The sequence below is a fragment of the Camelus dromedarius genome, chromosome 9, assembly GCF_036321535.1.
Source record: "Camelus dromedarius isolate mCamDro1 chromosome 9, mCamDro1.pat, whole genome shotgun sequence".
Taxonomy (NCBI): Eukaryota; Metazoa; Chordata; class Mammalia; order Artiodactyla; family Camelidae; genus Camelus; species Camelus dromedarius.
This window is the reverse complement of record NC_087444.1, coordinates 71,983,657-72,009,428: the sequence shown is the minus strand read 5'-3', so window position 1 is coordinate 72,009,428 and position 25,772 is coordinate 71,983,657. Positions and strand designations below refer to the sequence as shown.

Here is a 25,772-nt window from a genome sequence, read left to right as displayed (position 1 = left end):
GCAGGGTCTGGGGGGCTCGGCCCTCCGCCCCGGGGAGCAAAGAGGGGTGTCCAGTTCCCCCAGTGGCGGGGCTAGTCCCCGGCGTCCGTGATCTTGAGAGAGACCCCACCCCTCAGTTCTCTCTGGGCCCCATCTGAGACCCCCTCTGCCCTCCCATCCTGCTCACATCCGCTCTCCGGGCTCCGTCAGCCCCCCAGAACCAGCTCCCTCCCTCCTTCCATCTCCGGGGTTCCCCCTCCCCCATCCCTCCGCCACAGCCCCCTCCCCCTCCCACATCCCCTTCCCTCCCCCTCCCCTCCCCCGTCCCCCGCCCCCCCCCACCATGAGGATGATGGCCGCCGGCGCGGTGCACGGCCTCTTCACGGCCTCCGCGGCCCCTCAGCCGCCGCCGCCCCCGCCGCCGCCGCCGCCGCAACCCCAGCCTCCCCAGCAGCCGTCGCCGCCGCCACAGCAGCCGCCGCCGCCGCCGCCGCAGCCGCCGCAGCAGCAGCAGCCGCCGCCCCAGGCCCCCCCCATGGAGCCCGAGGCCCCGGATTCCCGCAAGAGGCCCCTCGAAACGCCCCCCGAGGTGGTCTGCACCAAGCGCAGCAACACGGGAGGTGAGAAAGGGCTGCGGCTCGGTGTGGGGGAGCGGGCAGGGGGCCTCGCCTTTCTCCATCCTCCTCCCCCACAAACGGCAGGTGCAAGGGCTCTGGGGAGGGGAAGGGCGCCCCTCCCTAGACTGGGGAACGGAGAGGGCAGTCGGGGAGGGAGCCGGACCCCTTCTCCGTCTTGCCTCGGCCCGGGGCTGGAAGCTTTGTCTGCGTTGAGAGAGGTTGGGGGGGAGGGGGTGGTAAGTGTCCTTGGGGGCTCGCAAAGGATGGGGGGCGTGGGTCCCTCCGAGCGGGTGTCTCTGTGTCCTTGAGGGGTGTGTGATGTGACCCTTTCAGGGCAGGGGTGTTCCCGGGCTGGCGTGTCCTGGCGAGGAGGGGGAGGGGAAGGAGCTGAGGAGGCCTGTGGACCCTGAGCTTCCCAGCTCCCTCCCTGGGGATGTCCTGAGCAAGGGTTGTCCCGGAGGGAGGCATGTGTGGGTCATGGGCGGGATGGTGCGTGGGGACAAGCTGGGTGGGTGTGTTGGGTGACATGGAGGAATGGGTGGGTGTGTAAAGCTCAGGGAGAGACTAGGTGGCTGGGACAGGTGTGTGTGTATGTTTGTGTGTGCGTGTGAGCCCTGTAAGGCCTGGATGTGTGACATTAGGGATCATGGACATGACAGGAAAGAGGGTGTGTTTGTGAGTGTGTGTGTGTGTGTGTGTGTAAGAGACAGGGTGAGATGAGAGGGGCTGGGCACCATGTTTGAGACCCTCAAAGGGGTAGGTGTGACAAGTGTGTGCCTGTCACCCCAGAGGGGACTGTGGCAGAGTGTGACACATGAGTGAGAGGGTGTGTGTGACATGCCAGGGGGTGTGTGTGGGCTGCCGAATGGGCCAGATCTGGGTGTGAGCCACAAGAGGCTGTGTGGATCAGAGGGAGGCAGTTGAGTGTGTGTGACACAGGCGTGTCCCGGGTGGGGTGGGACCAGGAGAAGCTGGTGAGAGGATGTGACAAGAAAAGAGTGTGGGTGTGACTCCAGAGAGGCTGGGGCTGGGTGTGACACACGGAGGTGTGCAACAGTGACATCAGAGGGGGTGTGTGCAACAAGGAAGGTGGGTGTATGACGAGGGAGAGGCTGGGGCTCTGGTGAAACGCATGAGGATGTGTGTGTAACAAGGGAAGGATGGAGGACCATGTGAGAGGGAGCAGGAATGTGTGCCTGTGACACCCAAGGAGTGTGAAAAGGGAAAGTGTATGTGTGTGACACCCAAATGTGTGTGTATGTGTAACAAGGGGAGAGGGTATGTGTGAAATGGTTGATGTGGGGCTGATTCTGTGTGTATGACAAGGGAGTGCGTGTGTGTATGTGTGTGTGTGTGTGTGTGTGTGAGTGAGATGGCTGAATGTTTGACAACACAGAAGGGGGGTGTGTGTAAGACAAGAGGGATCTTACTGTGTGTGTGTGAGGATGTGTGTGTACCAGAGAATAAAAGACCAGCTGGGCACTCTAGGTGTGTGTCTGCTCTACCCTCGGGGACTCAGGGAAGAGGTAGGGTTTGTCAGGGGACTCGGACCCTGGTCCATTAGCTGCTTGGAAGGAGGGAGACCCCAGAGCAGACAGGCCCCTCCTGGCGGTCACCTTGGCCAAAATCTCCACTTCCTCTCTCCTTTTCCTCCGGATGGGAGAGAGATGGCCTCAGGGCAGAGCACAGTCTTCCCGCAGCACCAGGCATTGTCGTGGGTGGGGTGGGGACCTCCCACCTCCTCTCCTCTGATGAACACCAGCCCAGTCTTTTCCTCCCATCCCAGCACTGCCCTTCTCTCCTGTCCAGGTGGGACAGGATTCAGGGAACCCCTGACTGCCTGTGAGGGTGTCCAGTAGAAATTGGAGGAAAGGGAAGTTGGGGGAGGGGTGGGTTGGACTTTCCTGTCCTTCTTCCTGCTCCCCCACCCCCAGCACACACATGAATGTGTCCCCGCCACTTCCTTCCCTCCTTCCTGCCTCGCTGCCATTCCCTGCCATTCCCAGTCCTGGAGAGAGTCAGAGAGTCGAGCTGGGAACCCAGGCAGTCCCTGAGCCCAGCCTGACGGTCCAGCCCCACCCCTGCTGGGGGGTAGGGGTGGGGGTCTCATCCTTCTCTTAAAGGGGCTAAAGTGCTCAAAATCTGATCTTTCAGAGCAGCACAACCTAACAGTGTGATGCTGCCAAGGACAGTCAGGTCCAAGTGTTTGGCACCTACTCTGAGTCAGGCTCGGAGATACAGTTAATTTCCCAAGGCAACCCTCAGGGGAGATGACTTGAGCGACTTTTTCAGATGAGAAGTACTGGGGCTCAGCGACATGAAGCCACTTACCCCAAGTCACACAGCTCAGAAGTAGGGGAGCTAGGATCTCTCCAACTCTGGGCTGCCCGGGTCCAGAGCTCATGTGCTCAACCACTGCGCGTCCTGCCTTCTTCAGCAGTGAGGAGACCAGGATGAGCCCTTAGGGACCCTCTCCTCCAGACTCTTCCACCTCCCCTCCTGTTGACCCAGGGGGAAACTGAGGCCCAGAGATACAAAAGAACAGTCCTCTGTTTGCAGAAAGACTCAGGGGCAGACGTTGGCAAGGGTCCAGGACTTTCATCTTAAAATTGAGGGCTCCTTCCGATAACACTTTCATGTCTGTTGGCTGCTGGGTCCACCTCACCCCTTCTCTGAGCCTCTGTGTCACCATCTGCCAAATGGGGAAATAACGATAACCAGAATGAGGATGGTCATAGTAGCTACCAATATTATTGCTTAATGGCTTACATGCAGTATTTCATTTAATTCTCCTAACGCTCTATGATGTAATATTAATAATAATAATTAATATAGCAATAGTTAACATTTATGGTGCTACAGTGCACCAGAAAGTATTATGGAAAACACTTGACCAATCATTGAATAATCCTTACAATCCTATTATGTTACCCATCTTACAAGTGACACACTGAGGCACAGAGAGGTTAATTAAGTTGCCCACCATTGGTCAGCTAAGAAGAGGCAGAGCGTGATTTGAACTTGGGAGGCTGGTTCCATTGTATGGGTAGACATGATTGTGAACCCCATTTTCAGATGAGGAAACTGAGGCTCAGAGGGGTAAGGGTGTCACAGCAAGTCGGGCCAGCCTGGACAGATTGAGCTCTTGCCCATGGTGCCAGTCTACCCATCCTAGGGGCTGAGAGAGGAGATGGTGGCTGTTAAAATTTGCTTCTGGGCACTGTGACTGGCAGGTAGATGCTGTTGAGAGGGAGGCGAGGCACTAAGGACAGGGGGGCTTGGATGAAGAGGCTGGATGGAGGCTCTAGTTAGGAACGCATCAGAGAAACAAATAATCCCAGTCTGGTGAGACAGTAACAAGGAGTGTCCCCCTTGAGCACAGGTGATAACTCTTAAGTGGCCTCCATACTCTTGACTGTATTCCCACCTCTGGCACCCCCATGTATATGGAAACAGCAACTCCCTACCACAGACACGCACATACACACCTCACACCCCAAACGCAGCTTCCTCCCGCCAAGTCTTGCTCCCAACATCCTCACTCTTTCACACAAAGCCAGTTTCACCAAGGTTAAGAGCCCAAGAGGGAGACCTTCAAGGGTACATCTCATCACTGTCACATGCTTGGTGTGGGCCCCTCAGGCAAATGGTGTCCCTGCTCTGAGCCTCAGTCTCCTCATCTGGAAAATGGGAACCGTAAGATCTACCTCCTACCTCTCTAGGCTGTTGTGTGGGTTAAATGAGATTGTGTGTGTGAAGCACCCGGCATCAGGCCTGACAGATACTAAGTGCTCCATAAACAATAGTCACCATCATCATCATCATCATTATTATTGCTGTGGAGAATGTCACAGTCCTGTTTGATTATCCAGTGATGATTTGCCCCAAGGAAATCATATTCCATCCACCTTTCTCTCACTTGGAGAGAAAGTCCGACTCAAAGTCAGCATCACACAGCATCTCATCCCTTCAGAACCCATGTCAGTTACGTTATTACATTTCTCTCAGGAACAGGCAACACCGTCATTCACAGAAAGATATCACCCACCTAAGGTCCCACCCTCCTCGGTGGTACCACTCCCACACCACGCCCCCACCATCTCTTGACTTTTCCCAACAGCATCCTCACATGCTCCCAATGACAATACACACATCCCACCCCAGCCGCCTCATACCACCACAGAACACACCGATACTTCCACCCCCGGCCCCCAGACAAGAGCAGCTTCCATGAGGATACACTGCAACCCTGGTTCCCCCCCAAATATATTGTCCCCGCAAAGGACACCTCTGTCACTCGCACTTCTGCCCTGTCTTTGTTGTGACTGGCCACCCTCCCAGATCTGAGCCACCTTTCAGGGTCAACTCTCTGACAAAAAAGCCTCACTCTGACCACAGCATCCCAGATCTCCTGGGTAGGTAAACTTTATTCATGGAGGTAGGGGAGTATTGGTTACTTTCTGAAAGTCTTTGTAAGCATTTCTGAAGAGAAAGGCACAAAAGGCAGGGGGAGACCAGAGACTCAGAATGACTAGAAAACGGAAAAACAGCCCCTTCCCAAGGTCATATTGAAATAGCAGCAGAGGGAAACCAGGAGAGCTGAAGGTGGTATCCTCCATCCCTGTCGGGTGTAGAGGGAGCTGCCTGGACCCCAGGGGAAGAGCGAAGAGGGGACGGGGGTGGATGGGTGGAAAGTTCTGGCGTCTAGATTCTGCTTCGGTAGAAGGAGGAACTTTTTCACAAGCAGAGCGTGAGGGCTGGGGGCTCCGGGGTCAGCTGAGGTCATGTGTCTGCCCTTTGCTACAAGGCAGACTGACAGAGGCCTGGTTTCTTCCTGGAGGAGGCGGGCCTCACATGGCCTGGAATGTAGAAGATTCTGAAGAGGCCCAGAGCAGACTGTTGGCCGCTGTGGGGACTCCTGGGACTTAAAGTCTTGACCTTCTACAGGTGCGAGGTCTCAGCTGCTCACTCTCCATAGGACGCTGGCCTGTGGATGGGCCTCCAAACTTCCCCTGCGTTGATATAGGGACCCCCAAGTGCCCACAAGATGACTTAAGGGGGTCCACGAACAAACTTTTTTTTAGATCTTTTTTTTATATTAATGCACTTTGGGAGGAAAAAATATAACCAGCCCTTCAAACTCTGACTCTTAGCAGTGATTTTTTTTAAGAGTCCTCTTGAAATAAATGCATTTACATTTTAAAAGTGAGTGGACTTAAAGGGCACAGACTGTCGGTCTTGTTCCCTGCTGTGTCCCCAGGACCTGAAACAAGGCAGGTGCTCAGAAAGGATTTGTTGGAGGAAAGGAGAAAAGAGGGGGAGAAGAAGAAAAGAAATACTAGTACAGAAGGCTGTAACAAGGGCCAGATTCAGGCAGGTGGCGTGAGGAAGAAGAAAATTAGAGATATGCTGGGGGTGGGGAGTGGGAGCAGAGTCTTGTTTCTATCAGTGAGAGGACATCCCTCCTCCCAGAAGCAGGGAGAAGCCTGGGGACAGGTAATGGAGGAAGTGGGGCCTCCCCTCCTCCTGTTTCCCAACAAAACCCCAAACCATAGAGACACATTTCCCCATTTATAGTGCACTTGCCATGTGCCAGACACTGTGATGAGAACTTCACCTGTGTTCATGAAATAGGTGATATTAATCATAACGTTGATAATAGTGATGATGATGGCGGTAGTATCTAACATTTCTCAAGTGTTCTACATGCCTAAGACCCTCCTAAGTACTTTATAGTTTATCATGTAATAATGATAGTCACCCTAGGAAGTAGCGCTATCCTGTCCCCATTTTACAGATGAGAAAACTGAGACCCAAAGAGGTGAGGTGATGCACCCAAGGCCATGGAACCCATCAGAGACAGAATTCGCATTCCGCCTAGGGCTGTTTCTGCCCTTTCATTTGGAGATTACTCGGGCAGAACCTGAGGAAGCGGGAACAACAGGGGCAGGGGGCGTCACCAGTTTTCTTCAGAGCAGATGGCCCTGGATGGAGGAAGATGGAGAATGATGTCAAGAAGGAAAGAGGACAGAGTTCTAGTGAGAACGCCCTCCCCATCTTTCTGAACCTCCCAAAGATGGAGCACTGGCCCCCATCTCTGTGTCAGGTGGAGGGGCGGGGCAAGCAAAGGGCCACCTCTGTGAGCCCAGGGAAGAAAGTAATTTCAGCCGGGGAGGGGGTGGTGTCAGGATGATTGATGGAAAGGCACCCTGAGGGGTTAATTACCTAATAGGCTTAATGGCCTGATTAGGCAAGTTTAAGAGGATCGCCTTGGGCTAAAGGAAACCCCTTAATTCTGGGCACCCATCCCCATGCCTGCAAAGCCACATCCAGCTCCTTGCCCCTACACCTCCATCTTAACATGTCAGGGAACCCAGAACCTTCCATCTTAAGGGACCAGGTGGAGAGGGGCAGGGCTGCCAGCCCCCACCCTGCTCCCACTTTTAACAGCAGTTTCTCTTTTATCTGTTCTGTATGTTGGAGTTTCATGTGAGACATTGAAAATCGGTTTCCTTTGCTTAACAGAAAGAGTTAAAAACCACTAGAGGGTGGTCTGACCTTAAGCTTTGGAAGCAAAATGGCCTGGCTCCTCCCCTCCTTTTCCCAGGGTTTACTGTGTGCCTACTATGCACTGGGCACTGCGTGAGTCCCTGGACACAAAGATGAGCTTCAGTGATGTGATCCACACTGGACTTCTGGGGTAGTTTGCTCTGAAAGCATGAAAAAAAGGGATCCAGGGATTCATCCCCTCCTCAGGGTTTAAGAAAAGCTTCTAAGAAGAAGGGACATTTGAGGGGGGACCTAACAGACAAGACGAATTCACTTGGGGGAGGGAGTTCCGGGCAAAGAGACTGTGCAAAGGCCCTGAGGTAGGAGGGAGGCAGGGAGTTTGAGGAACAAAAAGGAAAGTGTGTCTGCAGGGAGATGAGGATGTGAAGCTGGAGAGGTGGACGAGGCCAAATCACAAAAGGGTCTTAGACTCAGAAGGCTCCTGAATTTCCACCCTGTGAAGACTTAAGGGCAACAGCTTGGTTAGAAGGTAGAAAAGGTTAGGTACTTGCCTTGAGACTTCATGAACAAAGCGCTTTACACGTGACCAAGAAAATTGGTCTGCAAAGAATGACTGAAGCCCCATTAACGACCCGTGGTGCCACCTCACCACCTCTAGGACTGAGCAGGTTGGACTTTAGCTGCCAGCAGGGAAGAGTGTTAAGCATGGGCCAGCCAAGACTGAATCAGAATTGCATTTGAATCTCAGGCCAGCCACTGTCTTGGTGTCCTAGGGCTGGTACCTTTACTTTTCTGTGCGTCAGTTTACCCTTATGTTAGACTTTTTGCGGGGGTGGGGGTTGGCGGTTAGGTTTATTTATTTATTTACTTTAATGTAGGCACTGGGGATTGAACCCAGAACCTCGTGCATGGTAAGCATGTGCTCTAACACTAAGCTGCATCCGTTTCCTCTCCCCTTATGTTAAAATGGAGCTCATTCTACTCACCTCACTGGGCGGTCTTGAGGAATGGATTAGATCAAGCTGGCAAGCACCCAGCACAGCAGCGGGTCAGTAGTGAGGGTTGAGAGCATCCCAGAGTCCAGCCCTCTTCCCTGCTCTCTGCTCGCTGTTTTCCACCAGTCAGACCACCATCACCTCCCAGCTAGACCATTGCAGTTGCCTCCTCACTGGCCTCCCAGCTCTTCCACCTGTGCTTCTCACAGTCTCCTCCCCTCATGGCCCTCAGAGGGAGCTTAAAACCTAAGTCAGATCACATCCCTCCTCTGCTCAGGGCCTTCCCATAGCTTCTACCTCACTTGGAATAAAACCCAGAGACTTCACTTTGGCCTAGAAGCCAGGATGCCCCACCACTATCTCAACCCCTCTCAGCCTGCATCTCCTCCCTTTCATCCTCTGTCAGCCCAAGCCGCACTCCCACTCAAACAACCCAGGCACAATTCCACCCCAGGGCCTTTGCACTTGCTCTTTCTCCACAGAGCCACAGGGTTCTGTTCCCTCCTCCACAGCCGGGAGGCAGGATATTGTAATGGTTCAGAGCATGAACTCTGGAGCCAGGTTGGGTTCAGATCTCAACCCTGCCATCTACTAGCTATGTGAGCAGGAGCAGTTTCTTCACCTTTGTTTCCTCATCTGTAGAATGGGTTTTTAAGCCCTCCCTCATAAGCATCAGTGTGAAAATTAAAAGAACTCATATTCATAAAGTACTTGAAACAGAGTCTGGCACATATCAGGCGCTCTAGAAGAGTTTGATAAACAAAGAATGCCACATTCCTGGAAAGGGCTTTCCTGGCTACCGGATCTGACAGTACAGCCCCTTACACTCCCCATCCTCTTTCCTGCCTCATTTTGTTTTCTTAGTACCATCCAAAGAAACATACTACATACTGTCCGTCTTCCCCCCTCTAGAAGAATGTAGCTGTGTGAGCTCTTGGCTGAAACACTGACACTCATTTGGCCTTACTTGCCTTATTTGCGAAATCAGGGAGCTTTGTCTGTTTTCTTCATGGATGTTTCAGTAGAACGGTGCCAAGCACGTAGCAGGTGCTCGGTAACTATTGGTGGAATGAATGAATGAATGAATGAATGAATGAAGATCATTACATGTATTATTTTCCTTACTGCTATTCTCTTGGTCATTACTGTTATATGTTACTGTGATCCCCATGGTTTCCCAGCCTCCCTCCCTGGAGTACCATCCAAAGGTGAAGACCCCTCTCCCCTGACCTCCCTCCCCACTGTGTGCCTCTGCAGAGGAAGGGGAATACTTCCTGAAGGTGCTGATCCCCAGCTACGCGGCGGGCTCCATCATTGGCAAGGGCGGGCAGACCATCGTGCAGCTGCAGAAGGAGACCGGAGCCACCATCAAGCTCTCCAAGTCCAAAGACTTCTATCCGGGTGAGCCGCAGCCCGGCCCTCTTCCCCGGGCCTCCCATCCCACCCACCTGGGCCCTCCAGGAGGGGGAAGGGCTGCCCTAGGGGCAGTGAGAGTGGTAGGGGGCCTCCCCTCCCCCTAAGGGGGCTGAGCTGCCCTTGGCCCCCTGGGGCCAGGCCCCAGCAGATGGGGGTGGGCGCAGCGCAAGACAATAGGGCTGCTGCATATTCATGAGCTCATTTGCATGATGTGCTGGCAGATGTGCCCCTTCCCACACACCTGCCCCTTTGGGTCAGTTGGAGGAGCTGGGGGGGGGTCAGGGAGGCAGGTGTTAGGGTGCCCCTTAGGGCTGGGGGGGCAGCCATCCATATTACACAGACCCTCACTCTTTCCTTTTGGATTTCTGTGTCACCCCATCTTGCCCAGTCTGAGTCGGACTGGTTTTCTGTCTGTGTCATGCTTTCTGTGTTTCTCTCCTTCTGCTTCTGACTTTCCCATCTCTTTTCCCTTTAGTCTCCACTCCCATCCTGCTCTGCTTTTGGCTCTGGCTCACTGGTTCTGTTTGGACATCCCCCATCTCTGTCCTCTGAGTCTCCCAGACATTCTGTCTGTCTCTGCTTTGCCCTCTCCCTCCTCTCCTCTTCCCTTCCCTCGCTGTCTTCCCATCTCTCTCCATCTTTTCCTTCCCCTCCGACTCTCAGATTCTCACATTTTTCTTTCTCTTGCTCTCCCAACTCTCTGTTCAGTCACCCAGTATTTAGTAGCACCTTTCCATCCTCTACCTGGATCATCCCTTATTTCTTGCCTCCCTTGCTTGCCCATGTCTACCTTCTTGTTTCTCTTTTTTCCCTAAGTCTGAGCTTCCTCTTGTTTTTTTTTTTTTCCTCTCTCCAAATCCAGCCGCTTTTCTGCCTCTCCTCCAGTTGTCTCCCTCCCTCCAACCATAAAATTTTCAAGGCCCCTCTGCTCTCTCTCATCCCCCTCAGTGTCTATCTCCCTCCCCAGACCAATGCCTGAGCTTTGACATCTAGGAATCCGGGGAAGGCTCCCTGCATTGCATCTTTGGTCGAGCGCTGGTTCTAGTTCATCCTTAATCCCCTTGGATTTTTTAGGTCAAACACCAGAGCTAGAGCCCAGGGTCAGGACAAATTCATATTCTCTCTCTCTCTCTCAGTCTCTCTTTCTCTCTCTCTCTCCTCCCTCCACCCCCCTGCCTCCCATCTCACTAAGCAGCTTTGGCAAGAGGTTTAGAGAACAGTCCAGGGAACCTGGCCCAACCCCCTTCTCTCATCCACCCTGGCCCAGTTTCCCCCACACCCCTCTAGCCCACAAGATACGGATGAGACTTCTGCTTGGGACATTCATCTAAGGACACTTGGTTCCTTGCCCCTGGATCTCATTCTGTGACATGACACACGTCATCCCCTCCCATCTCAGTGACACACCCCACAGGCCAGGCAGCTGAGAACCCCAGAGGACGGGACAGTCCTTGGCTCTCCTGGGCCAGTGTTCAAACAAGCAATGTGAGCCAGCATCTCTCCCCAGCCCCTGGACGTGCAGCCAGCCCCACTCCCCACCTCTGAATTGGAATTCTCAGATCATAGGCATGTGCTGGCTTCTAACTCAGAGATGCAGGCCACAGGCCCCAAAATCCCAGTCCTGTCCCTAGGACTTCCTAGGACCCACAGGAACATAAGAAATGGTGGTCCTACTGCTTGAGCATGTGTTCCTCTGCTCTTGGCCGACACCTTTCATTCATTCATTCAACATATATTCTCTGAGCATCTTCTCTATGCCAGCACCCTGCTGGACAGAGATAGGGACACAGCAGTGACTGAGACACCCCAGTCTGGTCCTCACAGATCTCTCATCCCAGTAGGGGAGATCAACCAAACACCAGTGATGTCCTAGAGTGGTCAGGGCTGGGATGGGGAAGCCCAGAGGATGGAGGGAGCCCGGACAGGGCACCCGACCCTGCCTGGGGGAGGTCAGGAAGGGCTTCCTAGAGGAAGAGGCCAGAACAATAAGTAAGAATGAGCTGGGTAAAGAGCAGTGAAGGGTGCTTCAGAGAGATGAAGTAGCATGTTCAAAGGCTAGGGAAGAGGGGGAGTGTGGCTGAGGCATAAGAGAACAGGTGAGAAAGGACAATGGAGAAATTGAAAGGGTCCTCTGGGCCTGGTCGGTTCACACACTCAAACACAAAGACATACACACACATGCAGACACACACACTGCACTTACGTGTCTACTACATGAAACAAAAATCTACCTGGCCTTTAACCCGAAGGGAGGAGTAGAACACACAAAGGGTGTCCCCTCCTTGGTACAGGAAACCCCAAACACTAGATTCAATCCTTCTGGGTCATACACGGAGAAACTAAGACCCAGAAAAAGGCAGATACCTGCCCAAAGTCACATAGTCTCCTGTGTGGCTCACCAGTTTAGTGATTCTAGCACTCCTTCCAATTTTGAGCACCTGCCTGAAGCCCTGGACCTGAGCCCCAGAAGAAAAACAGACACACACTCTTTAAAAAAATTTTTTTATTGATTTATAACACATTTGCAGTGAAGTACCAAATCGTAAGTGACTACTTAATAAATTCATATATATTCTTTTTTACTATCAAAAACACAAAAGCAAAATTGCAGTCATTGTATGCCTTTCCCCAACACACACACTCCACACCCCCCAAATTGAGCACTGTGTGGCTTAGTGGTTAAAAGCCCAGACTCTGAAGCCAGACACCTGGGGTTCGAAACCCTGATCTTTCACTACTGGCTGAGGGAACTTGGACAAACCCCAGACCTCTGTGCCTTAGTGTCCTTAGCAGTAAATCAAGAATAATAATGTCGCCTGTCTCATATATTAAAGTGAACAAATATATGTAAAGTGCTTAGAATTGTGCCTGGCGATTGGTGTTATGTAAGCACCAGCTGTTATTATTAGACATTCTTTCAGGGTTTAACTGAGTCCCCCAAAGCCCCTGTGGACCCTGGTTAAGAACCACAAGGGGATGTGAGATCACAGGCTCCCTGAGCTGGAAGGAAGCCTCACAGAGATGGAGAGCCTGGCCACTTCAGCTGGGCTCTCCCTGGGGCCACCCCACCCCCCAGTTCCCACCCTGACCCACACCCTTTCCTATTTACAACCAGACGAAGGCAGCCTGCACGCTGACTCACGCTTGGCTCAGGCCAAGCCATTGTTCTGGGGTGGAGGGGAGTAAGAGTGAGGAACAGTAGCCCAAAGGAGATGGGGGATGTCAACTACACAAGTGACCCAAGACAGTGACACTCAGACATCCAGCAAGACTGGCATGCCAGGCTGAGAGATGGCAAGGGAGTAATCAGGGTGGTAACATCAGCATACTACACTGAAATGCCCACAGGACACTGGACACTCACCCCGCAGTGTCCCAGACACGCAGGCACATGCAGCCTGGTGCACATTCCAGACCTTTTACAGACCAGGGAGCCAACTGGTCCTGCAGACAGAGTCCCACCCAGGGAGAGACACACACACGTACCACACACCTGCCATGCCCAAATCAGCCTCACCACAGCAAGTCTTCATAGAGTCTTCTTTGTCTGGCTGTAATACATACACTCAGACACACACACAGATATATCAGTCCTCCAAGCAATCTTACATACTGACACCTGGGTCTGCCTGTTGGCCTCTTTCTCTTCTGTGATGCGTGAGCGCATGATGTTCACGCACATCAGTCACAGAGTCTTGTCTGTTTCCTATACGCGTGCCTTCATACACATATACGTGCATTCCGTACACCAGACATCCAAGCAGTCTTGAATACCTAGTGGTGTCTGGCTACCTCTTTCCCTTACATACACACACACACACACACACACACACGCGCAGACACACACACTGTCATAGAGTCTCAAAGTGCTATACATTCATCATTCAGCCTCAGTGCCGCTTCGTGGAATTCTTTGTTTCTTACTCTCAAACCCTTACGGACACCCAGCTCAGTCTCACAAACAGTGTACATAACCTTGAACAGCACGGCAACACCAAAGTCCTTCCTACACACAAGAGGACACACAAACGTCTTTTTGGAATCACTATGTCATGCAGTTTGTATCTCGGTCTCTCCTGCTCTTTCCTGAACACACACATACATAGATAAAGATAATTCATCCAGTCCTGCCCAAGTATACGCAAGTACACACACACACTCACCCAAACAGCCTCACAGATGTACTCACACTGGCCAGTCAGTGTCACCCAGAGTCTCTCTCCCATACACATATATGCCAACATCACCCACAGTTAGCTTCTTTTTCTTGCTGCCCCCCCAATACACACTGACACACACACACACACACACACACACACACACACACACACACACACACACACACACACACACACACACACACACACACACACACACACACACACACCATGAGGATGACCAACTCAGAACCACAGCCAATATCTGGAGAATCTCCAGTAAAGGCACCCACCCTACCCACCTTTCTCCATCCCCGTCTCCACTCTTCCACAAGTTACCTTTGACCTACTCTGCTCTTCCCTATCCACACCCATGCCCTCCCCCACCCCCAGCCCTCCATCTGGTGGGTCCAGGCAGGCACTCAGGCCTCTCTCCTGTCTCCCCCATCCCCCAGCCCTTCCCCATCCTCTCCAAAAGCCCAGAGGCCATCGCTGCAGGCTTTCAGGGGTTGCCATAGCAACGGGGCCTCGTCCCTCGTCCCCCTGGGGGTGGGCTGAGGACCCGGCCAGCCACACCGATAAGGGGGTTCCAGTTACTGTGGCAACCGTTGCAGGCCTGAGCTCTCGGCTTCTAGAAGGTGGGGGGAGTGTTGAGTGAGTGAATGGTTGCCACAGCAACCGAAAGCCGGCAAGGACTGGGAAGAGGCAGCTGAGCCCTGTCTCCCTTGCCCAGGGCTGCTGTGGGCATCGCAAAGCGCTTAAGCATCATTCTTCCATCCCTGGGGGTTGTTTTCAGGGAGGGAGAGGAAGTGCAGATAATGAAACAGGGATTCCACTCACTCTCCCAGCTACCCATCAAGGCCTGGGAGCCCATGCCAGCTTGCCCAGACTTACCATGTGACCTGGGGCTACTCAGATCCACTCTCTGGACCTCAGTTTTCTCTTTCCTTTAAATGGGACCTGTCTCTCAGGAGTGCCCCTTTTCCTATCTGATGAGTGTGCCCTCTTTCTTCCTTCCTCCACAGGAACCACAGAGCGAGTATGCCTGGTACAGGGCACAGCAGAGGCCTTGAATGCTGTGCACAGCTTTATTGCTGAGAAGGTCCGAGAAATCCCACAAGCAATGACCAAGCCTGAGGTGGTCAACATCCTTCAACCACAAACCACAATGAACCCTGACAGAGCCAAGCAGGTTAGCAGGGCCAGAGACTGTGTTTCTGTAAAGCTGGTGGGGTTCTGGGAGAAGATAATTCTTCCACATCACTGGACTGCAATGGACGTTCAATGGGATAATGGCTATAAAACGTTTATCAATCAAATGCATAGTAACTCCACTACTGGGGAGTCAGCCTAAGGACTCCAGACCTCTTAGGGTGATCTGATTCAGAGAGTAAAGGTCTGGGAGAATCTGACCCAGACCCCCTTCCTTATACCTCCTTCCTGGATTCTCTAGATCCTCTTTCCCTTCCACCTCATCCCGCTGTCTTTCCAAAACCATCTGCTTCCCACTTCCTGTTCTCACTGGAAGTAACCTCAGTAATACCTCATCTACATACAGAAGAGTTTAGAAATGGCCTCTGGTACTTCATCTCTCCGTTAACTACTGAATAGGAGTGGCCACCATTTTGGAGAAATGGTGTTTCCTTAGGGAGAGAGGGGCAGGTCTCTGTAAGGAGGATGGCAGAGCCTCTTGGGTTATGGGGGGTGGCGTAGGGACTTGGCAAGGAGCAGATCCAATCACTTTACAGGCCTCTCCAATTGCCAGGACCACCGTGGGTACCAGACAGGTGGGCTTGCATTAAAGCCCTTGGCAGCGCGGTCCTGACTGGCTACGGATCCAAGGAGGAGGAGAACGCGGGGTTGGCTGCAGTAAATTCCCTGTTTTCTCTCCCCTTCTCAGCTCCCATATACATGAGCACACGATGCAAAGAGACAAGAAGTCCTGGGCAGACGGACAGCCCTCTTGTGAGGGTTCCTTAACGTCTGCCTAAAAGCAGAAGAGAGAGGGCCTCGGTAAAATGAAGCTGGAATTGTTGGGAATTCTTGTGGCTCTGAGGTGAGGTAGACCACGGGCCTGAGTCCCTCCAAGCTCGTGGGGAAACGGTGGCAGAAAACCCCGGAAGAATGCTGCAGAGCGGAGCATTCCCAAAAAAGACTGCGGGCTTGGGGCTTGGAGCGCGGCTGCTGTCCTTGGTGCTGAAGCAGCTCCGCTCCTTGCGCCCTGCCAGGCCTCTTCTGAATCCCTTCCTATCACAGGCCACAGCTTACCCAGTTTACACGAGGCGAGGGTATTGCCTCCTCCCTCCGCCTTGGTCGTGGCCACAAGGGGCTCCGGGTTCATCAAGAGTTTGTACGTGTTACAGGGAAAATGGGGTCAGCACCATCTGTGCCTGAGCTTCCCACCCCACCCCCTAAGCCACAGAACTCTGACTTAGTGGAGTCGAAAGGTTACAGAACCAGGATTTTTCTCTGCCTTATTACTCGTGGGCTCCAAAGAATAAGAAAGATGATGGCTGAAGGCTCAGGCTCCGGAGTCAGATGTTGAGTTGAATTTTACTCTGATAACTTCTTACCTGAGTGAACTTGAGCAAGTGACCTGATTTCTTCATATAAAATGAGGTTTATTATGGTAACTACTTAAGAGTGATGGTTAGCATTCATTAATGTTTGAAAAGCACTTAGCATGTATGCCTAAGGCATAGAAAGTTCTCCAAAAATGTTAGCTGTTGTTACGGGATTTTCTACTCAGGAGGCAGGTCTGTTCCCTATTTGCCTTGGATTTGCTGTGTTACTCTGCTTCTTCCCTTCTGTGTACCTCAGCTTCCCTTCATTTACAGTGGGGAAGCCGGGCCAAAACAGGGATTATAAATTGCAATGCCTCCAGGATTCAGAAATGGAATATAAACGATTGGGGACTGTGGCCTCATCATAGAGATATAATACCCTCCCTAAAGGGGGAAGCTCAGCATGACTTGATTCTTGCCCTTTGCGAATGTGGACGTAGTGTTACCACATCTTCCACATTTTTCGAAAGAAGTCCAAAATATTTTAAAATAATTGATTTTTCAAGGTTGGCTTAGTTTTTAAACTGCTGTGTGGCTGTGGGCTGGCTCTGGCTAGAGCATCACCAGTTTGCCACCTCTGGGCTAGACCAGTGGTTTTCAGCCCTGGTTGGTATCTGAATCATCTAGGTAGCTTAAAACACAGATTTCTCAGGGGAGGGTATAGATCAGTGGTAGAGCCCATGCTTAGCATGCACAAGGTTCTGGGTTCAATCCCCAGTACCTCCATTTAAATAAAAAAGTAAATAAGTAAGTAAATAAATAAATAAACCCAATCCCCCCAAAAACAAATAAGAAAACAAAACAAAACAAAAAACCCTGCAGCCTGGAGCCAGTGAATCAGAATTCCTGGGGAGAAGGTCTGGGAATCTTAACATGGACTGTGGCCTGGGATAAGATCCTGGCACTACTATTCACTATCTCTGTGACTCTAAGCGAGTTCCTTACCTCTCTGTGCCCCTGTTTCCCAATCTATAAAATGTGATAATCATAGTACCTGCCTTGTAGGGTTGTTGCCAAGATTAAGTAAGCTACTATATGGAAGTATTTAGAAAAGTGTCTGGCATGTGGTATGCTAGCAGCTACTGGGCTGCTGCTACTGTTGTTGTTGTTGTTACTATTATTTTTAAATCTCCAGACTTGCAACCCCCTGGGGCAGGTGTTCTCTGAGGTCTTTCTGGCTCTAAAACTCCTATAATTCTGTGGCTCTGTGATTCCAACATTCTAAACATATATTATTCTTAGAATCTACTGTTCTGACATCCTGGGACTCCAGGATTCTATTGAACTGCACCTGCAGATCTCTCTAAGATGCTGTGGTTCTGCGATCTGGGCCGATCATGAAGGCCGCTACTGTTTTCTGAGGGCTTCCCATGTGCCAGGCAGTAGAAGGTCACTTCAGTCATTCAGTATTCCCAATATTTGTATAGGGTAGCTGTGGTTTTGTTAGTTTCAGAGATGAGGAAACAAGTACAGAGGAAACATTTCTGGGTGAACACTGTTCCTTGGATGAAAAGGTTCCATCCTTCCCCCATTGCTCTGAAATGCTGTATCACATACTAAATACCCCTTTACTCTTAGGTCTGATTTTGTACATTCTTCTGTTCTATCCCCTTGACTTGTCAGACTTCTTTTTTTCCTAATGATTTCTTCAAAATAACAGCTGTTTTGAAATATAATCCACATACTGTATGGTTCATTATTTTTAAATGTAAAATTCAGTGGTTTCAGTATAATCACAGAGTTGCACATTTATCATCACTATCTAATTCCAAAACATTTTCACCACCCCAAAAAGAAGCCCCATACCCATCAACAGTTCCTCTCCATTCCCCTAGTCCTCTGCCTCTCCACCCCCTTCCCACCACTAGTCTGCTTTTAGTGTCTATGGATTTGCCTATTCTGAATAGTTTACATAAGTTGAGTGCTATTTCTGTGGCATTTTGTGTCTGGCTTCTTTCCCTTAGTATATAATGTCTTCAAGATTCATCCATATTATAGCATATATCAAAACTCCATTTCTGGTGGGGAAGCTATAGCTCAGTGGTAGAGTGCGTGCTTAGCATGCACAAGGTCCTGGGTTTGATCCCCAGTACTCCCATTAAATAAATAAACCTAATCCCCCCCCCTTTTTTTTTAAAACTCCATTCCTTTTTGTGGTCAAATAACATTTCATTGTAAGGATATACCACATTTTGTTTGTCTGTTCATGGCTTGATAGAAATTTGGGTTGTTTCTACTTTTTAGCTGTTATGAATAATGGTGGTGATGAACATATATGTTTTCAATTCTCTGGGGTATGTACCTAGGGTGGAATTTCTGGGTCACATGATCTATGACTTTTATGTATATTAACTTTTTTGAAGAACTGCCAGACTTTTTTCCCAAGTGGCTATACCACAGATGTGGGATTTAAATCCAGGTCTGCTCATGGGGATAACAATGACAACCATTTCTTGACCACCTACTATGGGTACATATTAATTGCATGCTCTCATGGCACCCAATGCTTGGCACATAGTAGGTGCTCAGCAAATGTTGCTGGTTTGAATGCATGGATGATGACATGCTCACAGGGACCAAGCAGAAACATAACTGAGGGGAGGCAGCTCGGTATAACCTGGCAGTGGTAGGCACTGCATGTCACCTGAAGGGCAGCCATGCACAGTTCTAGCTGACTGTGGCCGTGGTTAATTTCTAACTCATCATTTCATTCATGATCTCTGTTAGACCTCACAGTAATCCTATGGAGGAGATATGACTATCCCCATTTTACAGATGAGAAAACTGAGTTTCAAAGAGATTAGGTCCCTTGCCCAGCATCAGTGATGGTGCCAGGACTTGAACCTGAGCAGATGTCTCCAGAGTCCAAGGCAGCTTTTCAGGGATTTGTGTGCACAGATTGCAGTCTGGTGGCCTCGCTACTGCACAGTGGTTCTCACACAGTTTTAAGTGATTGCCAACATTTAGAAACTAGGATGCTTCACATTTTACAAGTCAGAATTTCCAGTTAGTCTATAAAACTCATATCAGGCTGAGTTTGGCTACCTAAATTCATATACACAAACACCCCACCACCACCACTAGGTGAGCCACACCTCCACTCAGTCCCATTCCTGCTTGGTCCTTTGGGCATGTCATCATCCATTTTTCATCCATCCATTCATTCACCCACCCTTTGCTGATTATGTGCCAGGCACTCCTCTAGGCACTGAGAACCCAGTAGTAAGCAATACAGATGGAAATCTCTGTCCCTGTGGATCTAAAATTCTTTCATGGGAAGCAGAAAATAAACAAGTAAATAAATAGAATATGTAGGATGTCAGAGAGTGAAACTACTAAGAAGAAAAAACAGAGAAAGAAAGGAAATACTGGGGGTTTTTTTTCTCTTAATATTTTATTTGGAAAAATTAGTATTAAAGAACAAGACAATGAACTCCGTCTACACTGCACTTAGATTCACCGATTGTTAGCATCTGCTTCATCTCCACAAACACACATACACACATGGTTTTTTGTTTCTTTTTTCCTGATCCATTTGAAAATAAGTTGTAGGCCTCATGATTCTTCACTCCTAAATATTTCAGCATGTATCTCCCAAGAGCAAGGACAGTCTCCTGTATTATTATGTTACTATTATCACTCCTATAAAAATTAATACTAAATTTGTAATATTATTTAATAAAAAGTCCATATTCAGATTGCCCCAAAATAGCTTTTATATCTCTAGAACATTTTTTATTAATGATTCTTTAAGTGTTCATGCATTGCATTTGGTGGTTATACCTCAGTAATCTTTTTTTTTTCAACTTTTTTGGGGGGAGGTGTAGGAAATTAGGTTTATTTATTTATTTTTAGTGGCAGTACTGGGGATTGAGCCCAAGACCCTGTGCATGCTGAGCATGCGCTCTACCACTTTAGCTATACCCTCCCCCCTCAGTAATCTCTTTTAATCTAGCATAGTCTGGGGTATATTTTGAAGGTAGAGCCAGCAGAATTGCTGATTGGATGTTGCTTGTAAAGGGAAGAGAGGACTCGTAAGGGTTGGGCCTGAGTGGTGGATGGATCCATCTTCCATCTACTGAAATAGGAAGACCATGGCAGAAGCGCTTTTGAAGAGGAAGATGAGGAGTCAATTTTGGACTTTATGTTTGGAATGTCCACTCAACATCATACTAGAGATGTGAGGTTGGTGGTTACAAGTCTAGAGGTGTCGATGCTGGAGACATAAACACGTAGACAAGCTTTGATCATCGGGTGGTTAGGGAAGGTCTCTCTGAGGAGGTGCATTTGTGCAAAGACCTGAATGGAGAGAGGGATGAGCCGCCTTTTCTAGGGAAGAGCATTCCAGATGAGGGAACAGCAGGTGCAAAGGCCCTGAGTCTGGGCCGAGCTGATCAAGTTGGAGGAACTGGAGGGAATCTGATATGTCTGCCGTGGAGTTAGCAAGGGACAGGGAAGAGTGAAGTCAGAGCGGTATCAGAAAACAGCATGTAGAGTTCTCAGCCCTGTCACACCTGATGTCCCCTTTCTCCTGCAAATATTTTCGCATGCCCACTTTCCTCTCTGAAATAATGTATATGTAATATGTATATATATGTATATATATATAAATAAACATAGCTACATCTGTAAGATTTTTAACAGTTTTATTGAGATATAATTCACATAAATGCAATTGACCCATTTCAAGTGTGCAGTTCCATGGCTTTATTATATTCAGACTTGGGCATCCACCACCACAGTCAATTTTAGAACATTTCATTTCCTCAAAAGGAAATCTTGATCCCCTTAGCTATCACCCCTCAATCCTCCCAGCTCCCTCCACCCCTGCTCTAAGCCACCACTAATCTACTTTGTCTCTATAGATTTGCCTATTCTGAACATTCATATAAATGGAATTATACAATCTGTGGTCTTTTGCCTGACTTCCTTCACATAATGTTTTCTAGGTTCATCCATGTGGTAGCATGCATCCTTACTTTGTTTGTTTAGACTGATTGCCCGTGGAGGGTATAGCTCAGTGGTAGAGCGCGTGCTTAAGCACACATGAGGTCCTGGGTGCAATCCCCAGTACCTCCAATAAATATATAAATAAATCTAATTACCTCCCCACCCAAAAAGTTTAGATGATAAATTGATTGCCAAATAATATTCCATTGTATGGATGTACATCTTCTATATCCCATAAGACTTTTTTAAATAAAGGAGAAGTGAATGGAAGTTGATTTGCTAGAAAGTAAGATGAATTTTAATATGTAAATGCTCAGCCCGGAGACCACAGTAGAAGAAATCATGAAATAGTCAGCTGCTCACACCTAACGTGGCCTGAGTGAGACAAGCATGGTGATCCAGAGCAGAGTACTGGATTTAAGTTTTACACATGGCATTACTACCGATGCCACAGTTTTCTCAAATGGTGAATGACTCTTGGTAAAGTTGAGAACCAAAGTACAATCATCCCTCGATTTACTGAGAGTTACATTCCTGGAAATTTCAGTAGATCTTTAAACCGTGCCAAAATAAACAAAAACAAAAACAAAACTTGGTACTTACATGTATCAGAAGGTTGGGAGATTTGGAAATAGACTTTCACCAACATGAATGTTACAGGGGACATTCAAAAGTCATACAGGACCTGGGACGGTTCTTCATTGTGAGAATCTGACTCTCAAGTTGCAGGTGCAGACATCCGGGTCCCTGCTCACTGAATGCCCGCATCTGCCCCCAGGTACTATGACAACCAAAACCACTCCAACAATTTCTCAAACACCCCTGGGGTCTGGCTTGCAGGTGGAAAGGAGAGGCAGAGATGAGAGCTTCAGAGAGTAGAATCCACTAGTCTAAGGGGAACACAGGGCAGGAAGGATTGAGAAGGAGGAATTTATGTGTAGAAATGCTCTTGGAGATGTGAAAGGAGACATCTGGTTTTGAAATATCCCCACTGGAATTAAGACTGATCAGCTTTGTAGCTGCAAAGGATGGGCTGCCCTATAACCTGAAAGGGGGACCATCATATTTAAGTGACCAGTTTTCTCCATCTTCTCAGCTGTAAGGTTTTGTTACCATCATTTTACAGATAAGACAACTGTATTAGATTACAAGGGCTGTGTAACAAAGTACATGAACTGGGTGGCTTAAACAAATTCATTTTCTCGTAATTCTGAAGACTACAGATCCAAGTTCAAGGTGTCAACAGAGTTGATTTCTTCTGAGGCCTCTATCCTTGTCTTTAGTCGGCCATCTCCTCCCTGTGTCCTCACATGGTCTTCCCCCGTGTATGTCCGTGCCCTAATCTCCTCTTCTTACAAGGACTCTAACCATATTGGGTAGGGGCCCACCCTAATGACATCGTTGAACCTTCAAGGCCTCTTTAAAGACCCTGTCTCCAAGGGGGAGGCTGTAGCTCAGTGGTAGAGCTTGTGCCTCGCATGCACGAGGTCCTGGATTCAGTCTCCAATGCCTCCATTAAAAAAACAGAACCTTAATAACAAAGACCCAATCTCCAAATACAGAATGTGACAAATACATCCATATTCTGAGGTACTAGGGTTAGGACTTTGACATGTGAACTGGGGAGTGGGGAGGGGGCAGCAATTCAGCCCATAACAATAACAAAAGTGTGGTTGAGTGAGGTGACCACACCATAGAGCAGGGAGCACAATGGAGTGGAACCCATGAGGCTGGGTTTCAGTTCTTTCCCTGTCTGGGTGACCTTGGGGCAAGTCCTTTCATCTCCTAGGCCTCGAGTGGCTCATCTGTAAAGTGAGACTTGTGAGGCCTTTTCTAGGGGGCTGCGAGTCAGACTCAATCTAAGAAAAGGGCGTGGGCACCAAGGCAAGCTTGGAGTAGGGGTCCAAGAGGGCCCCTACTGGGTCAGTCATTAAGCTTTGAAGTGCTGGAGGGAAGGGAGGTCCTAGAGGTCCCAGGGGTATGGAACAGGGTGGCTGAGAGGCTACTGAGGGGACTTGCAGTACTAACTCATTTTTCACCAACCAATATGGAAGGTGTTCAATATTTCTAACAACCAGTAGGACCATACTGATGCATATCAAAGGGGCATACTGAGCCTGAGTTTGGACGCTTGAGAGTCAGGGTGGGAATGACTTGAGAAGGCAAGTCATAGACTAATGTGACTGTTCAGTCTCTGATGACCCTCCCTCTGGCTCCACACGCAGGCCAAGCTGATCGTCCCCAACAGCACGGCGGGCCTGATCATCGGCAAGGGGGGCGCGACGGTGAAGGCGGTGATGGAACAGTCGGGTGCTTGGGTGCAGCTGTCCCAGAAGCCAGAGGGCATCAACCTGCAGGAGCGCGTGGTGACGGTCAGCGGTGAACCGGAGCAGGTGCACAAGGCCGTGAGCGCCATCGTGCAGAAGGTACAGGAAGATCCCCAGAGCAGCAGCTGCCTGAATATCAGCTACGCCAACGTGGCCGGCCCCGTGGCCAACTCCAACCCCACCGGCTCGCCGTACGCCAGCCCCGCTGATGTGCTGCCTGCCGCTGCCGCTGCCTCGGCCGCTGCCGCTTCTGGCCTGCTGGGCCCTGCGGGGTTGGCGGGCGTGGGAGCCTTCCCTGCCGCCCTGCCTGCCTTCTCAGGCACCGATCTGCTGGCCATCAGCACGGCGCTTAACACGCTGGCCAGTTACGGCTACAACACCAACTCCCTCGGCCTGGGCCTCAACTCGGCCGCAGCCTCCGGGGTCCTGGCTGCCGTGGCTGCCGGTGCCAACCCTGCCGCCGCCGCTGCTGCCAACCTCCTGGCATCCTACGCCGGTGAAGCAGGGGCCGGGCCAGCCGGAGGGGCTGCCCCACCTCCACCCCCGCCACCCGGAGCCCTGGGGTCCTTTGCCTTGGCCGCCGCCGCCAATGGCTACCTCGGGGCCGGGGCGGGTGGCGGGGCAGGCGGAGGGGGTGGCCCGCTTGTGGCCGCCGCTGCCGCCGCGGGGGCGGCTGGGGGCTTCCTGACGGCGGAGAAGTTGGCAGCTGAGAGTGCCAAGGAGCTGGTGGAGATTGCGGTGCCTGAGAACCTGGTGGGAGCCATCCTGGGCAAGGGGGGCAAGACGTTGGTGGAGTACCAGGAGCTGACAGGCGCCCGCATCCAGATCTCCAAGAAGGGAGAGTTCCTGCCAGGCACGCGGAACCGGCGGGTCACCATCACTGGCAGCCCCGCGGCCACGCAAGCCGCTCAATACCTCATCAGCCAGCGGGTCACCTACGAGCAGGGAGTGAGGGCCTCAAACCCCCAGAAGGTGGGATGAGGCCTGTGGTGTGTGCTCCCACCCGTCTCCCTGTCCCTACTCTTCCTCCTCCTGCTCCTCCTCCTCCTTCTCCTCCACCCGCCCCTAACTCCTGACCTCAGCTCGGTATAGTCCTGCTTTTCTTGGGATGGGGCTGGGGTAGGCCTGACTGCACCCCTCCTTTCTGGTAGTCATAGGCAGGATTGAGTGATGGCTGGGGATGGGGCCCAGAAGCTCCCTCCCCAGCCCTGAACTGACCCCTCCTTCCTTCCTCCCTATGCTTGACTGGGCCTGACCCTCCTCTCCCAGGGCCCAGGTCTGTGTGATATCTGTATATATTGCATTTTGTTGATTTTAATAGAAAACAAAGCGTTATTTTCTCTTTCTTTCCCTCCTTTTTTCCCCTCCCCTTTGATAAGGATTTTTTCCCCCTTTATAAGTTTTTGTTTCCATATGGGAGGAGGGGAGGGAGCCTCTGGGTCACCTAGAATGAGGGGCCTCCCTGAAACTACACCCCACCTCTCCTGCTTCCAGCTCCAGATCTGAGGGAAATGATGGGAGGAGAGGGAGCAGAGGAGTCTGAGCTGAAATGGGGCGTTTGGAGCAGGGACCCCAGAGTTCCCAGATTTTCTCAGCTAATCTCCCCCCACTGGAGTTGCCCCTCCTAGGTGCAACTTTTCACTCTTGTTGTCAGATGGTAAAGGGGTGTGGGGGGTGTGCGGTGCTGCTGGGAATGAGGCCGGCTCTGGGATTCGGCCAGTCTGGTGGGTAAGACTCTTGCAAGAGGCTAGACCAACTTCCTGTGGCATCTCCTGTGGCTTTTCCTAGAGTAATGGGTATGAAGATCCCTGTTGTGATGTCACTGAGTCAAGTACTTTCTAGGAGTGCTTCTGGCACTCCCTGTGATGTCACAGGAAGTAGCTGCAACCAGAGGTCATGTCCTATGACGACAGGAGAGACAGGTACTTCCTATGAGGTCTCAATGAGCCTTCCTTGAAGGTTACTTCCATGATATCATGGAGGCATGTTACTTCCTGTGATGTCATCAGGGTGACGCATGCACTTCCTGTATCGGGCCATGGCCAGTCACTTTTCCTCCTTCTCTACCCACACCCCTCTTCGGTGAGTCTTGGCTTGGGGGTCTTCCTAGGAGGAGAATAAGGGGAGGGACTTGGATCTAATCTGGAGGACTCTGAGGAAAAAGACCCACTACTGTCAGGGTCATCTCCATCCAAACACACCAAGTCCGACTCACCCGGCAGGGAAGGGTGGGAGATGATGCTAGTGAAAACCGTTA

The 25,772-nt window shown here is 50.7% G+C and overlaps 1 protein-coding gene across 1 annotated transcript; it reads left to right on the top strand.

Annotated features, from left to right (window-relative positions):
* Positions 1-434: 434 nt before the first annotated feature.
* Positions 435-24,855, top strand: NOVA2 (NOVA alternative splicing regulator 2). Its single transcript, XM_031458911.2, has 4 exons — positions 435-599; positions 9,359-9,502; positions 14,700-14,866; positions 23,414-24,855. Exons 1-4 carry the CDS (start codon positions 515-517, stop codon positions 24,494-24,496), a joined length of 1,479 nt encoding a protein of 492 aa, XP_031314771.2. The 5' UTR covers positions 435-514; the 3' UTR covers positions 24,497-24,855.
* Positions 24,856-25,772: the final 917 nt, after the last annotated feature.